Source organism: Clupea harengus, chromosome 11 (genome assembly GCF_900700415.2).
Source record: "Clupea harengus chromosome 11, Ch_v2.0.2, whole genome shotgun sequence".
NCBI classification, from domain to species: Eukaryota; Metazoa; Chordata; class Actinopteri; order Clupeiformes; family Clupeidae; genus Clupea; species Clupea harengus.
In genome coordinates, this window is record NC_045162.1 from 16,774,624 (window position 1) to 16,789,623 (window position 15,000).

Below are 15,000 nucleotides of genomic sequence, written 5' to 3' on the forward strand. Positions count from 1 at the left end.
TTTGACTTCCACCCCCCCCACTTCACCAAAATCCACAGGACGCCACAGTACAGCCGAACTATTTAAAAATATCAAACTGTCTTACACCACACAGCTTCTGAAGTACTGTGCATCAGCCCTAAAGTCAGATTATGATGTCTCCGCTTCCCTGCCTTTGTCATCGAGCCCTGTGGCCTTTTCACGTGTCAGTAGTGTCATGAACTACTGTTTATTGACAGCGCCCTTCTTCTGGGCAGATTTGGGGTCGGGCATCGTGGCAGCAGGATTAGCGATCGCCTGTCAGAGAAGAAGCAGGCTGGCATGAGGAGGAGGAGGAGGAGGAGGAGGAGCAGTGGGGGGAATTGGGGAGCGGCAGAAAAACAGGAGGAAAGGTTGCCCGTGGAAATGTCAGAGACTTGAGGCTTGCGATCGTGCGTCTTCATACTGATGAGGCCGCCAACTTCCTGACAAGGATGCGCCGACACAAAACCGAGACAAAGAGATGCTGCTCTGAGAATAGCAGACATGATGGGGGAGAGGAAAAAAACACAAACACTTTCTAGTTGATATGCAGAGGTCAGCGCTGAAAGCCAAAGATGGAGCCTTGCAAAGTTCACAATATTTCCACATACCTATCTTTAATTGCCTGTTTCTTCATGAAAGCGTGCACCCTTGTAGCTGCAGTCAGCTAACCTTTATTCAGATAATATGTGCTTTACTCCTCTGACATTCAGCTTTAATTGGTATCAGAAATCTTTCTATACATTAATAAGGTGACTGTTGCTAATTGAGCCTGCATTGCATCAGAAGCTAGAATCCCATCCATTTTAGAGATATCCTAGAGCTGTAATCTACCTTTAGAGATATACTAGAACTGTAATTATATTTAGAGATATACTAGAGCTGTAATAATCTTTAGAGATATACTAGAACTGTAATTATCTTTAGAGATATACTAGAGCTGTAATTATCTTTAGAGATATACTAGAGCTGTATTCTGCTTTAGAGATATCCTAGAGCTGTAATCCAGGTAAAATATCCTAGAGCTGTAAATAGTAAAATTAGAAAAAAATTGAGCATTGTTCAGTATCTTTCTTGTCCTCATTTTGTACCATTGATGCTCAATAAACATACTTAACCCTCCTATTATGTTTGGGGTCAATTTGACCCCATTCAATGTTTAACGTCTCTAAATAAATGTTTGACATCATTTTTTTTGCTTCATATTTAATGACTTTTCCTAATTTAATGGGGACAACTGGGTAAAGACAAAATTAACATGATGATATGTTTTCAATGTCCTCTACACATACTTTACGCATAGGTGTTGTTTGGGGTCAATTTGACCCCAGGCTGTTTTAATTGTATAAAATATACAAGAAATATCAACTTTTTTCATCACATTGTTACTTTTCTTGATAAAAGAAATAGTTTTTTACTCCAAATGTTATAGATAGCAACAATATGATATAATATGAAGCCATAAAAACACCAGAAGGATATCTCTTTCCAATTTTAGGTCAATCAGTGAGATTTTATGGGGATCTGCATGTTTCTCCATAGTCGCGTAACATGTATTCTGGATGTATAAAGAGGGTGGGTGGGGGTATTGTTTTATTTTTAAGGGCTATTTAGGTAGTCAACAAACAAACCTAAAGTACCTGACACAAAAACTTGGGTAAAAAAAAAGAATTATAATAATTTTTTGGAGGTTTAAATTGCTGGGGTCAAATTGACCCCAAGCACAATAGATGTGGGTAAAATTTGAACATAATAGGAGGGTTAAGAAAAAAAAAGATATCCTGAGACTGTAATCCACTTTAGAGAAATCCTAGAGCTGTAATCCGCCTTAGAGATATCCTAGGGATGTACTCTGAGTAAAAATTCTCTCATACTCCATGAAGTAAAGAGATTCATGGCGCTATACCTATCCATATTAAACAGCCAGATTCAACATAAACCAGCACTAGCAAATTAACTAGTCCTCCCCTCCCAGAGACACCCAGCTTGCCCCAGCATAGTAACTCAGGGTAGGGGAGAGTGGCGCTGGCATTCCCCGCATACTCATTCATATTTACCACAGCTTCAGCTCCCTGTGTGTCTTAGGCTGCTGTGGGGCGGAGTGAAAACAGCCAGGCTGGACACCACACAAGGGGTGAGACAGGGAAGGAGACAGCCAGGCTGGAGACCACACGAGCGGTGAGACAGGGAAGGAGACAGCCAGGCTGGACACCACACGAGCAGTGAGACAGGGAAGGAGACAGCCAGGCTGGACACCACACAAGGGGTAAGACAGCGAAGGAGTGTGCTGGCAGGTAGCGAGGAGGCAGGGGAACCACATTTCTCCAACTAACATCCATGCTGTCTCTTTCAGAAACTCTCCCTTTTTTCTCTCTCTCTCTCACGCACATACACATACACACACGCAAGGACACAGACTCAAACACACACACGCGCACACACACATGTACACACACACGAGCCATATATACCTCTGGTATTGAACTTAAATGCAGATGCTCCCGATCAACAGTGAAGGAACGAACAGGGACTCAACCTTTCCTCCTCTCCCTGGACTCGATCTGGAATCTGAAATCCTTCATCTTTTTTCCTGGGCTCACAGTTTTTCTCTTGCCAAACGCACAAACACACACTAACTCATACACACACACACACACACATACATACACAAACACTATCTCTCCCTCTCTCTTTCTCTCTCTCCCCAAACTCTTCTTCTCCAGTTCCTTTTTCTGATATACTCTGGCTTTATCTTTTTGTCCTTGGGGAGTTGCCGTAGGTGATGCTCTCAGCAGATATCACAGCCTACTAGGTGTTGATAAAAAGCACCTGAGGCAGTGTTTGCCCTTCTCTACCACCCTCTCTCTCACAGCATGTGTGTGTGTGTGTGTGTGTGTGTGTGTGTGTGTGTGTGTTTGTGCCTCTATTCTCACCTCATCTGTTAACATGTTTACCCACTGACCTCCACGTCCTACAGGCTTCTGCCCCCCCTGCCTCCCTCTCTATTCATCTCTGTAATTATCTGTATGAATTATTTACCTGGGCCAGGGAATGGATATGAATTCATCATGTCCGCCCATTACCGCACTGGCTTCATTATCAAGCGCTATGGCATTATGGGAAATGACAGGGTGGGGGTGATTATGGGAATTGGTGAGACACACCAAAGGGAGCTCCCTCTTTAAATATTCATGTCTGGACACATTGCCGGTAGGTGAGGGTACTATACTTATAACTAATTTTTAGACCCCCCCCCCCCCCCCCCCTCTCCTCTCTCTCTCCGAGTCTATCCTCATCATTTAACACCAGCCTATTAAAATACTGTTCCCTGCTTCTCCAGCGTGTGCTGAGAGCATGCCTAATCTACTGGGGATACCCTTCAAAAAGGCAGCGGTCAAATGTGGTGAGGTCATTTGTATCAAATGTGTTTGAGGTCATTTTCCTTCAAAGAGACAGTCTAAAGGTAGCCTAAGATAAGTCTGCTTTTCTAGGATAAGATAAGATAAGATAGGATAAGATAAGTTATGCTGTATAGATCCCACGCATGAAAACTGTTCTGTAATTGTTATTTTTAATGATTTCTGAAGCATCAGGAACAGTGAAAAGAGGAGAAAATGGTAAAGGTTTGTCTCAGGTCAGCTGATGTCCCCAAATCAGACTTGGGACAGGGGTACAGAAGTGGACACTCACCAGAAATATCCTCTCCAGCTGGTCCTGGATGTCCTTCATGCCTGGGAACGCCGCCACCCCCTGGATCATCTCCACAAAGATGCACCCGACACCCCTGCAAAACAGCCGGGAAAAAATGGATTCTCAAAAAAAGGGTTTTAGGGTGATCCAGTTTTGAATCCAGTGTTTCCAACCCTACACCTTTAAACAGAGGTGCTGCACCCACTAACCTGGTGAGGATAAGATACATATGAAAACGTAGAGATGAGATTCACTGCATTCACATGTCCTTAACTAAGTTCTCAAGTCTAAATTCTAAATAATTAAAGTTTGGTGGTGAGTATAAGTAAACTTTAATGGTGATATTCTGGATTCTTCCTGACAGTAATGGAACTAGTTTGAGCCATAATCTTTATTTTTAGTCTCGGTTCAGTTTCGACTGAAGTAGTCAAAGAATGGCGGCCCTATGGGCTTGAGCTCTTTCTCACCCCTGCGCTTTGAAAGCCCACATGCATTTGAGAGCAGGCGCGAGGAGGGCTGTGTTTGCTTCATGTCTGCACATGAAATCTCACCATTTTCTACACCGAACCGAGTGCACATAGCATTTATTTTCATTCAGCCTGCCTTTCTACAAAGATCAAAGGTCAGTGAAGGAATAAATAAAATAAAAAACAAGTCCATGACCTTTTATTTTTTTTTGTCTTTCTCTCTTTTTGGAGAAAAAAATGCATCTCTGGAATCTAGAAGCCTTATTTCGACTTTGCTCTTTGACCCTCTATCTCACTTGAGAGAGAAACTGTCACTACAAAGATGTAGAAGCAAAGAGAAAAAGAGAGAGAGACGAGAAAGAGATGGAGGGTGGACATGTGACAGAAGGAATAAGAAAATAAGAAAAAGAAATTAAAAAAAAACAGAAAATTAGTGAGCTAAAACAAAGGATGAGACGTGGCAGGGGAGAGCGAGTGAGACAGATAAGGGGGGGATGTGTGTGTGTGTGTGTGTATGTGTTTCAGGGTTGGAGGAGTGTGGTGGAGGAGTGGGGAGCGCTGGTGTGTTTAAGCTGCTGTCGGGGCCCATTTGTCAGGCTGCTATTGTTTCCCGACACGTTCACTTTCTGGACCACTGCTCACTGGCTGCAGCTCCCTGGGTGACTGGCTCTGGGTTACAGAGGGCAGGCAGGAACACACACACACACACACACACACAACCACACACACACAGACACACACACACACGCACACACACACGCACACACTCAGGCACACGCACACACACACACACACACACACACACATGCACACGCACACGCACACGCACACGCACATACACCCGTACACACACACGGACACACACACGGACACACACACACACACAACTAAACTAATGCAGATAGAGCCGCAGGACCATCCAATTTTCCCCTCAAAATCACCAGCTGGATCACATACAGCCACACACCCACACAACCCCCACCACACACTCCCACACCCACACCCACACCCACACCCACACACACACACACACACACACACACACACACACACACCCACAACACATGTGCCTGTCCAATGACCTGGCCCCACCATCCGTCTCCATAACTAATCCAGCCCCCGCGGCAGGAGCACAGGCCTCTCTGTGCAGACTCGGAGCCCAGCGCGCCGTTGCTGGACTGTGACCGCCTCCCTGCCTTCATGCCTCCCTGCCTCTTGTCCCCCCTGCCTCGGCTTCTGCCACGCCACCCTGGCGGAGACAGAGTGCCTGGGATAAGAGGCCTCACATGAGCGGCTCCATCCGTCAGCTCAGCTCAGCTCAGCTCAGCTCAGCTCAGCGGTAGCGTTAGCGTTAATGTCGGTGGCTCAGTCACCCTGACACGGCTGTCAGTGGAGTGCTGGGGGGGTGGCAGGTGGCTATCAATGCATCAACTTAGCGTCCGCTAACAGGAAACGCTGCCATCTCATGGGCTAATCCTGCTAAGGTCCAGTGGAGTACAACACCATGAGAGAGGTTCAAATGCATAAACACACTGAAACACGCTGGCCAGTATCCAAGTGTTAACACAATTTGTCACATCCTCCAGGACCTTTAACTAGGCATTTCCTATATGGAAGATAGGAGCTCCTGTCATCTTCTAGCTAGAAGCGTTGAACTAGGTGTACCCGCTGTGGTGTGTGTGTGTTGGGTTCAGTATGATGCGATCTGGCTAACGGAGGAGGAGGCAGGGAGTGGAGCGGGGTGGGGTGGAGTGAGCAGCACAGAGCCCAGATCCCCCCCCCCCCCCTCCTACTGTGTCTCCTAGCAGTACTGGAGTCTGATCTGGCTGATGCTCTCAGCGGTGTGGAAAAAGCCCTCTATTTTTCTACTCTCAACCCCCATCCTCACTCTATCTTGCTCTTTTTCTTTATTCCCTCTTTACCCCTCTATCTCTTTCCCTCCCTTTATTACTCTTCTCTCTGCCTCCTTCTCTCACTGCTTCTCTCTCTCCATCTCGGTTCCTCTCTCTTTTGATATCTCTACCTCTCCCTTTCCCTTTTTCTATCTCTCTCTTTTCATCTCTCGTTCCCTCCCTCTTTTCTCATCTCAGGTTCCTCTCTTTCTCTCTCTTTTTCTGCATCTCCCCTGCTGATCTTTAATGGCCCACAGTGGGCTGCAGCTGGGGTCCTCGCTGTAGGGCGTCCCTGTGGACTGCCTGTGTCCGGAGATCGACACGGTCACGGCTCATTTCCCTGACCTGCTGGACACACTCTCTCTCCTGCAAACACACACACACACACACACACACATATGCACAAACATGCACACACACTGACACGCACAGACATACACTCACACACACACACACACACACACACACACACACACACAGACACACACACACACACACACACACACACATATGCACAAACATGCACACACACTGACACGCACAGACATACACTCACACACACACACACACACACACACACACACACACACACACACACACAGACACACACACACGCACAAACATGCACACACACTGACACGCACAGACACACACACACACACACACACACACACACACACACACACCCTTTCACTCTCCCCCTATGTCTCCCGGCAGACATCTTTATGGTCATATATTCCAAACATTCAATAGCTCAATAAAAGCCCAGATAATGATGAATGAGCTTGTCTTCCTGAGAGGACCGTGCTGGGCTATTCTCCGAATCATATTTGGACAGAAGAAGTCTTCTAGTGCTCTGTCTGCATATTCCATTTCCTGGCGAGGGGATCCGTGTCACTGTGGTATTTTTGTGACATTTGAGTGACATTTCAGCCACTTCTAACACAGACAACCTATAGAGTGGCCAAATGTCAGGTGACTAAGGGGGTGTGGATGTGGGCTGACGTGGGTGTGTGTGTGGGGGTATATATTCGTGTGTAGGTGTGTCTGTTAGTGTGTGTGTGGTGTGAGTGTTTGTGCTACTGTGCATGTGTGAATGTGAGGTTTGTGTGTGGGTATATGCGCGTGTGTATACATCGGTTTCTGTGCATGTGTGTATGAGTTTGTGTGCACAATATTGTGTGTATGTGTATGTTTTTATGTGTGTGTGTGTGTGAATTTGCACAATAATGTGTGAATGTGTGCTTTTAAGCATATGTGTATGTATGTGTGTGTGTGTGTGTGTGTGTGTGTGTGCGCGCGTGTGCACAATATTGTGTAAATATGTGTTTTTATGTGTGTGTGTGTTTCTGAATGGCTCTTTGATTCATACTCTTGACATGGTCCTCTAATGATGTGGCAGAAGCCACCTGGGTGATTATCTCAACACTGTGGCCATCAAGAGGCCTGCAGATGGCACTAATAACCTCCCACAAGTGAGCAGTGTGAGAGTGTGTGTGTGTGTCTGTATGTGTGTGCGTGTTTATGTTTGTCTGTCTGTGTGTGAGTGCATGTGTGTGTGTGTATGTGTGTGTGCGTTTATGTTTGTTTGTCGATGTGTGTGTGTGCATGTATGTGTGTGTGTGAGTGTGCATGTGCGTGTGTGTGCATGTGCGTGTGACTGTGCATGTGTATGTGCTTGAGTGTGTGTGTGTGTGTGTGTGTGTGTGTGTGTGTCTGTGTCTGTGTCTGTGTCTGTGTCTGTGTCTGTGTGGGTGGCTAGTTAAGTTTGCCCACGTAGAGGGAGCAAGCCTGTTTTCCTTGGCTGGGAGTGTAATCGCTGTTGATCTGTGCAGCGTCTGTGAAACTGCCTCTCAATCAGGGTCTAAAACACCCGGCACGCTTCACTGGCCCCTTCTGCCCGCGCACTCACACAGAGAAAGAGAGACACGGAGAGATAGAGAGATAGAGAGGGAGTGAGGGAGTGAATGAACTTAGATGAACGCGGAAGAGAGCCACAAAAAGGGGCAGAATGGAAGGCAGAAAGAACGAGGAGCTAAAACTGATCCGTCAAGAAACCAAGCAGGTGAAGCCAACACTGCAAAAAAATCTATTCATGTCACAATAAATACACACATTTTGTGTATTTAGAGGTATTACCTTATAGGAAATTTGCATGGATAGAGTGCATATGCTACAAAACATGTTGCAGTTAGGTTAGAGATTACAGATGCTAACATACACATTTCAACACACTGTGTGGTGGAGTGGCAGCTATACACTCAGATAGAAAGACAGGCAGAGAGGCAAACAGTCCTACAAAGACTGTTTATAGACCATCAGGCAAAGTCAGACAGAGAGTCATATGGCCCAGACAGACACGCAGGCGGGCAGACAGATAGGTAGCCTTAGGACCCAGACAGACAAACAGACAGACGGACAGGCATGTAGCCATACAGATCAGCCAGCCAGACAGACAGACAGACAGACAGCCATACGGCCCAGACAGACAGACAGACAGGCAGGTAGTCTCACCACATGTCCAGGCAGGTGGAGTATTCTGTGGAGCCCAGCAGGACGTCTGGGGGTCGGTACCACAGGGTCACCACCTCATTGGAGTACGTGTGGCTGGGGACAGACTTCGCCCGTGCCAGACCTGCAGAGACAGAACACACACACACACACACACACACACACACAGTAGGTCAGCGTGTTTCAGACTGCTGGTAGGCTGCATTGTACAGAGTAGCTTTAAAGACAACCTCAGGCAAGCCTTGGGCAACAGCACTGAAGAGAGACACTACTTCAGCACCGGAGTAGACAGATGAAAAAACTAGAATAAAAAGGAGAGGCAAAATACAGAGGAGAGGAGAGAAGAGAAAAGAAGAGAAGAGTAGAGGAGGGGAAAACTAAGGGAAGAGGGAAGAGAGAAGAGAACGCGGAAAGATGAGGAAAGAGGAGAAGAGGAGAGAAGAGAAGAGAAGATGAGGGGAAAGGAGATGAGGGGAGAGGAGAGATAAGGGGAGAGGAGAAGATAAGCAAAGAGCAGAGAAGAGGAGGCTGCAGGAAAAACAGAGATACAGAGAAGAGGAGAGGAAAGGAAAACTAAGGGAAGAGAGGAGAGCATGTGAAAAGATGAGGAGAGCATGTGAAAAGATGAGGAGAGAAGAGAAGAGAAGAGAAGAGAAAAGAAGAGAATAGATGAGAAGAGAAGAGAAGAGAAGAGAGACAAATGAGAGGAGAGAAGAGAAGAGATAAGTGGGGAGGAGATGAGAGGAGATGAGAGCAGAGGAGAGAAGAGATGAGAGAATGGAAGGGAATGGAAGAGATAAGGAGAGGAGAGGAGAGATGAGAGGAGAGATGAGAGGAGAGAAGGGAAGAGATGAGGAGAGGAGAGGAGAGATGAGAGGAGAGAATGGAAGAGGAGAGGAGAGGAGAGATGACAGGAGAGAAGGGAAGAGATGAGGAGAGGAGAGGAGAGATGAGAGGAGGTGGCCTGACATGACAGAGGTAACAGATGCTCAGATTTAGAACAGCACACCAGAGACACCTCAGCACCTCAGGATACGACACATGAAGACAACAGTGCATATTAAACACACCTACAGTTATATAACATGTCCACCCTGCCCGCCACACACTCAAGACCAGCGATACCAGTCAAGAGAAGTTTCATTTCACACACACACTGCAAAGGTGTATGGCCCCACACTGCTTATAGGAATACGGAAGTGTGTGTGCTTTCTTATGTGGGAGGTGGGTGGGGGAGGGGGGGTTCTAAAAGACCCTATGAAACATGCCCAGATCCATAACATCCCTCTGTGGAGAATCAGACAGTGGGTGACAGACGCTCTCTCTTACACACACACACACACACACACACACACACACACACACCTATACACACACACCCAGACACACTCTTTGACAGGCTCACTTTAACACACTCACTTTAACATGCACACACACACACGCTGTGTGCTTTAGCGAGCGTAGAAAAGCAGAGCGGGATAATAATAACATTAACACTCCGGTGCCTGACTTAATTACAGCATCCTGCTTAAGCTGGGCGGCCTCCTGCTGCGACTGCTGCGACTGCTGCCACCTCCCCACTGAGGACAAGAGCTGTTGTTTAAAACCAGCCTGACAGAACCACAGAGGCAGAGAGAGAGAGAGAGAGAGAGAGAGAGAGAGAGGGGAACGAGGTAGAAAGAAGCAGGAGAAAAATGAGGGAAGGAGAACAAAAGAGAAGGAAAGAAAGAGAGAATAAGAAAGGAAAAGACAGAGATATAAGAGTGAAGCAAGGGCGATGATGGGAATGAGAAGGAGAAAGAGAGACTGAGCCTCACGCAGGAAGCGATATACGAGCACATTTCATCTTATTTTTGTTCATATTCTTGAGTCGTTCTTATTTTGTTAGTACACATTGATTACTGGGATTCAGAAATGTTTTGTCTTTGCCCACTTTCTTATTTTACGAGTGATTGAGAGCACTCGTGAACGTGCGGAAAAAAAAACGCATCTGATTTTCAGTCCCTAAATCGGAAACTTGAGGAACATAAAAGAATGCATAAATACTGTATCATGTAATCAAATTTATATTATTATAAAGATTATTATACATACTGATCTTACATGCTTTGGCCAACCAGGCCTGACCCAGAGAATGCATTCTCCAATTCTTCTGCATGTGCAAATGAGGTACAACACCTGCCCTTATATAGTGTTTAGGGGGGCCACCTATGCTAACAAACAATTGTCCACACGCCTCCAATTAGGAGTTCAAGTAGGATTCATCATTCAGCACAGCAGGGTAAGAGCAGAGTTGGATGGTTAAGATCATTTGGTGCATCTGGAGCTGACTTCTCTGATTTTTATCTTTGACAGAAAGAAAAGAAATTTACAGAAAATAAAAGAGGAATTGAAGAGAATGTTGCTGCATGAGGCCCCTTGTCTCTCACCACTAGGAGAGGACTAGGACCACATGAATGGTCACATCAGGGCAGCAGGAGAGACAGCCTACACCTATCACTGGATTAGAAGTGAGGTAAAACCACATCATGGATACTCATATCGATGCAACCAGCCTGACCACAGACACAGACCCTTCCACAAGCTGCACATATACCCACCTAAAACTCACTTGGCATGGAACTCAGGCAAAAGCTGGCTCCCTCACAAACAGGATATCAAACAACCACAAGAAAGGTGCAGAGAAAGAGAACACCTCTAAAAATAGGAGCTGTTCTTCATGAGTTCCTGAAAGCCAGAAAGAAACAGATGCTTAAAGAGCTCCTGTGGGCCAGATAGGACAGACTCATCGCTCTGTATCCCACTGTTTCACACCTAGCCGGGAAAAATGCATTTCTAAACTAAAATAAACATCTTTTAACATGATCTTTTCCTCATAGCATGTAGCACAATTTTCAGTGTTTCATTTTCAGTGTTTGGTTTTCTGTTTTGATGGTTGAAATCATAATGACAAATGCTTGCTGTGCAGCTGATAGGTCTGCTGCAGTGGGAAAGACAGAAAAGAGACAGTGAGAGAGGGAGAGAAAGAAAGAGAGAATAAGAAAGGAAAAGAGAGTGATATGAGTGATAGAGTGATCATGCAGAACACATTTTCTCTTATTTTTTGTTTGCATCCACGATTCATTCTTATTTTGTTAGCGTTATTGATTTCTGGGATTCACAAATCTTTTCTTATTGTTGCCCACGTTCTTGCCCACTACTCGTACCAAGACAAGAGAAAAAACATCTGAGTCAGAGACGAGATTTAGATAGATGAGATGATGTGTGTAAAAGGGTGGAAAGACAGAGAGAGAGAAACAGAACAGAATATACAGAGAAAGAGAGCAAGAAATAAAGAGGACGAGAGAGAGAGAGAGAGAGAGAGAGAGAGCGAGAAAGAGAGAGGAGGAGAGCGAGAGGAGGAGAGCGAGGTCTTGTCCTAGCCTCGGCATGCTGTAATTTAGAGTCCATAATCAGAGGCTCTAAACAAAGGGCCGTGTCAGCGAGCCCAGCGAGGCTATCAGAGCCCATCATCTTCACAGCGGGAGGACAGAGGGAGGGAGAGAGAGAGAGGAGAGGAGAGGAAAAAGAACAGAGGGAGGGAGAGAGATAGAGAGGAGGAGAGGAAGAAGAACAGAGAGATAGAGGGGGAGAGATACAATGAGTGGGAGAGGATGACAGAGAGAAATAAAGAAGGCTGAGAGTAACAGAGAGAGAGAGAGAGAACAGGGAGAGAGAAAAACTAGAGGAGTTGGGGCGAACAGTGTCACAGAGGACACAGTGAGAGGCTTCATCACTCCTACTGAACACAACACACATACACAACCACACACACACAGACCCACACACACACACACACACACACACACACACACACACGTACCCACACACACACGCGCATGGGCATACACACATGCATGCATACACACACACACACAGCACACACACACACACACACACACACACGTGCACACACATCCACACACACAGCACACATACACACGTTCACAAGCAACACGCACACCAACCTCTGGCTTTTAGCAACTAACTGTTGAGAAAGAAAACTAGAGGAGTTGGGGAGAACAGGGTCACAGAGAACACAGTGAGAGGCTTCATCACTCCTAGTGAACACAACACACACACACACACACACACACTCACACACACACACACACACACACAAACACACACACACGAGTACCCACATGCTTGTGATCCTTAGAGATACAACTATGATCTCAGCTCAGCTCCATCCTATCCCACTGTTTGCCTGTGTGTGCATGGCATCAAGAAAGACAAAGTGTGTGTCTGTGTGTGTGTGAGGAGGGAGAGATGAGAGAGAGAGAGAGAGAGAGAGAGAGAGAGATGACGTGAGGAGATGGAGATGGGAAGGGCTGAGAGAAAAGCATGATGGGACAGCGTCCAGCACCCAGTGGGAGGACTGTCCACCCCCTGCACAGTCTGGGGCTGATCTCTCTCTCTCCCTACACCTCTCTCTGAACAACTTCAAATTTAGAGCTCTCAACCCCTGCTTGGAGCACTCACAGCTGACATTAAACACAGTACCAGAGGAGCTCACACAGAGAGGAGCTTCAAAGACACAAACACACACACACACACACACACACACCTGGGTCTGAAGGTCAGCTGGACTCAATGTCTGAATTATACATCAGTGATGAGCACCCCATCAGAGTGGTACCAGGTGTGCTTGTGTGTGTGTTTGTGTGTGTGTGTGTGTGTGTGTGTGTGTGTGTGTGTGTGTGTGTGTGTGTGTGTGTTGTGTGCGTGTGTGTGTGTGTGAAGGAGAGAAGGCCAAATCACACAGGGAGAAAAGGAAAAGAATAGAGCCCTGGTCATATATGTTATTGTTATGTGAATGTCTGAATGCGACCGACTGTCTGTCTGTCTGTCTGTGTGTCTGTGTGTGTGTGTGTGTGTGTGTGTGTGTGTGTGTGTGTGTGTGTGTGTGTGTGTGTGTGTACCTCCCATAAGCTGCGCTGGCTCATCATTCAAAAATGCCTTTACAAATGTAACGCATCCCCAAGAAAAACACCAGGCACAATGGAATGAATCTAATGCTACACATCAATCAGTGGCAAACAAAGTAAGAAATCACCCAAATACCATTATGGCCACAATCATAAGCAGAGCCCTCAGAGGGGGAATTTTACAACAACAGAAGCCTATATTAAATTTGCTGTCACTATTATCATTCATCACAAAGAGGAAAATGTACAGGTGATTAAAATGGGACTGTGGGAAAATTTAATAAAAAGGGCTGGATTTAATATGGCTATATATCAGGCTGCCGCTGATAAAAGATAGCTTGGGCCATGTTACAGTCATTTAGAATGGCTCTACACAGCTTCTGGGCTGCAGTAAGCGATTGGGTTCGCCTGGCAGGTAATGCATCGCCACATAGATAGAATCAGCCCGCACAGAGAAGGCCAGGAAGGACACACACCACACACACACACACACACACACACGCGCACACACACACACACACACACACACACACACACACACAGGCAGTGGTGTAACAGAAAAACAATTAGCTATCAGCTGTCACACAAACACATAAATATACATAGGTCTACAGGGAAACTAGGCACCAACATTACACACACACACACACACAGGCATCTGTCAAATACACAACACACACACACACACACACACACACACACACACACACAGGCAGTGGTGTAACAGAAAAACAATTAGCTATCAGCTATCACACAAACACATAAATATACATAGGTCTACAGGGAAACTAGGCACTAACATTACACACACACACACACACACACACACACACACAGGCATCTGTCAAATACACATAACACACACACACACACACACACACAAACACACACACACACACACACACACACACACACACACACAGAGCGTGGCTTTTCATAAGCCACAGTGATTATTCATTCACATGCCTTATCTAGATGGTAATGAACTGTGGCTTTATGACTGCATGATAGTCACAAAATGATATACACGCTGCGCAGGGAATCAGCTCATGAATTTATGAAAAAAGAAGAAATATAGGGATATGGGCTTGTGTGTGTGTGTGTGTGTGTGTGTGTGTGTGTGTGTGTGTGTGTGTGTGTGTGTGTGTGTGTGTTGTGTGTGTGTGACAGAGAGCGAGAGAGAGGGTGAGGGTGATATGTTGATGCATTAGAATCTACACTGGAATGCATTCATTGCTCGGATCATTTGTCCTTTACCTCATTAGCAACAAATGGCTCACATGCACCTGGACCTGAATGTGTCCAATAAACACAAATATCAATTAACAAGCTTATTACACTCCAAAACCCAACCAGAAACACACACGCCTGCAGCTTAGATTTCACACATATCTGCCACTCCTTTCAACCGCTTAAAACCATTCACCGATACCACATCACATGAACCTCTAAAGGTACCTTATACAACCG

The 15,000-nt window shown here is 46.0% G+C and overlaps 1 protein-coding gene across 2 annotated transcripts in view; it reads right to left on the bottom strand.

Annotated features, from left to right (window-relative positions):
• The window catches only part of cdk14 (cyclin-dependent kinase 14), a 164,909-nt gene that overhangs the window by 70,338 nt on the left and 79,571 nt on the right, over window positions 1–15,000 (bottom strand). For both annotated transcript variants that reach the window (XM_012838735.3, XM_031575760.2), the window contains 2 exons: window positions 8,564–8,684; window positions 3,691–3,784 (listed from right to left, as the gene is read on the bottom strand). In XM_012838735.3, coding sequence (XP_012694189.1) covers window positions 3,691–3,784; window positions 8,564–8,684 — 215 coding nt within the window. The remainder of the gene's footprint in view (window positions 1–3,690; window positions 3,785–8,563; window positions 8,685–15,000) is intronic.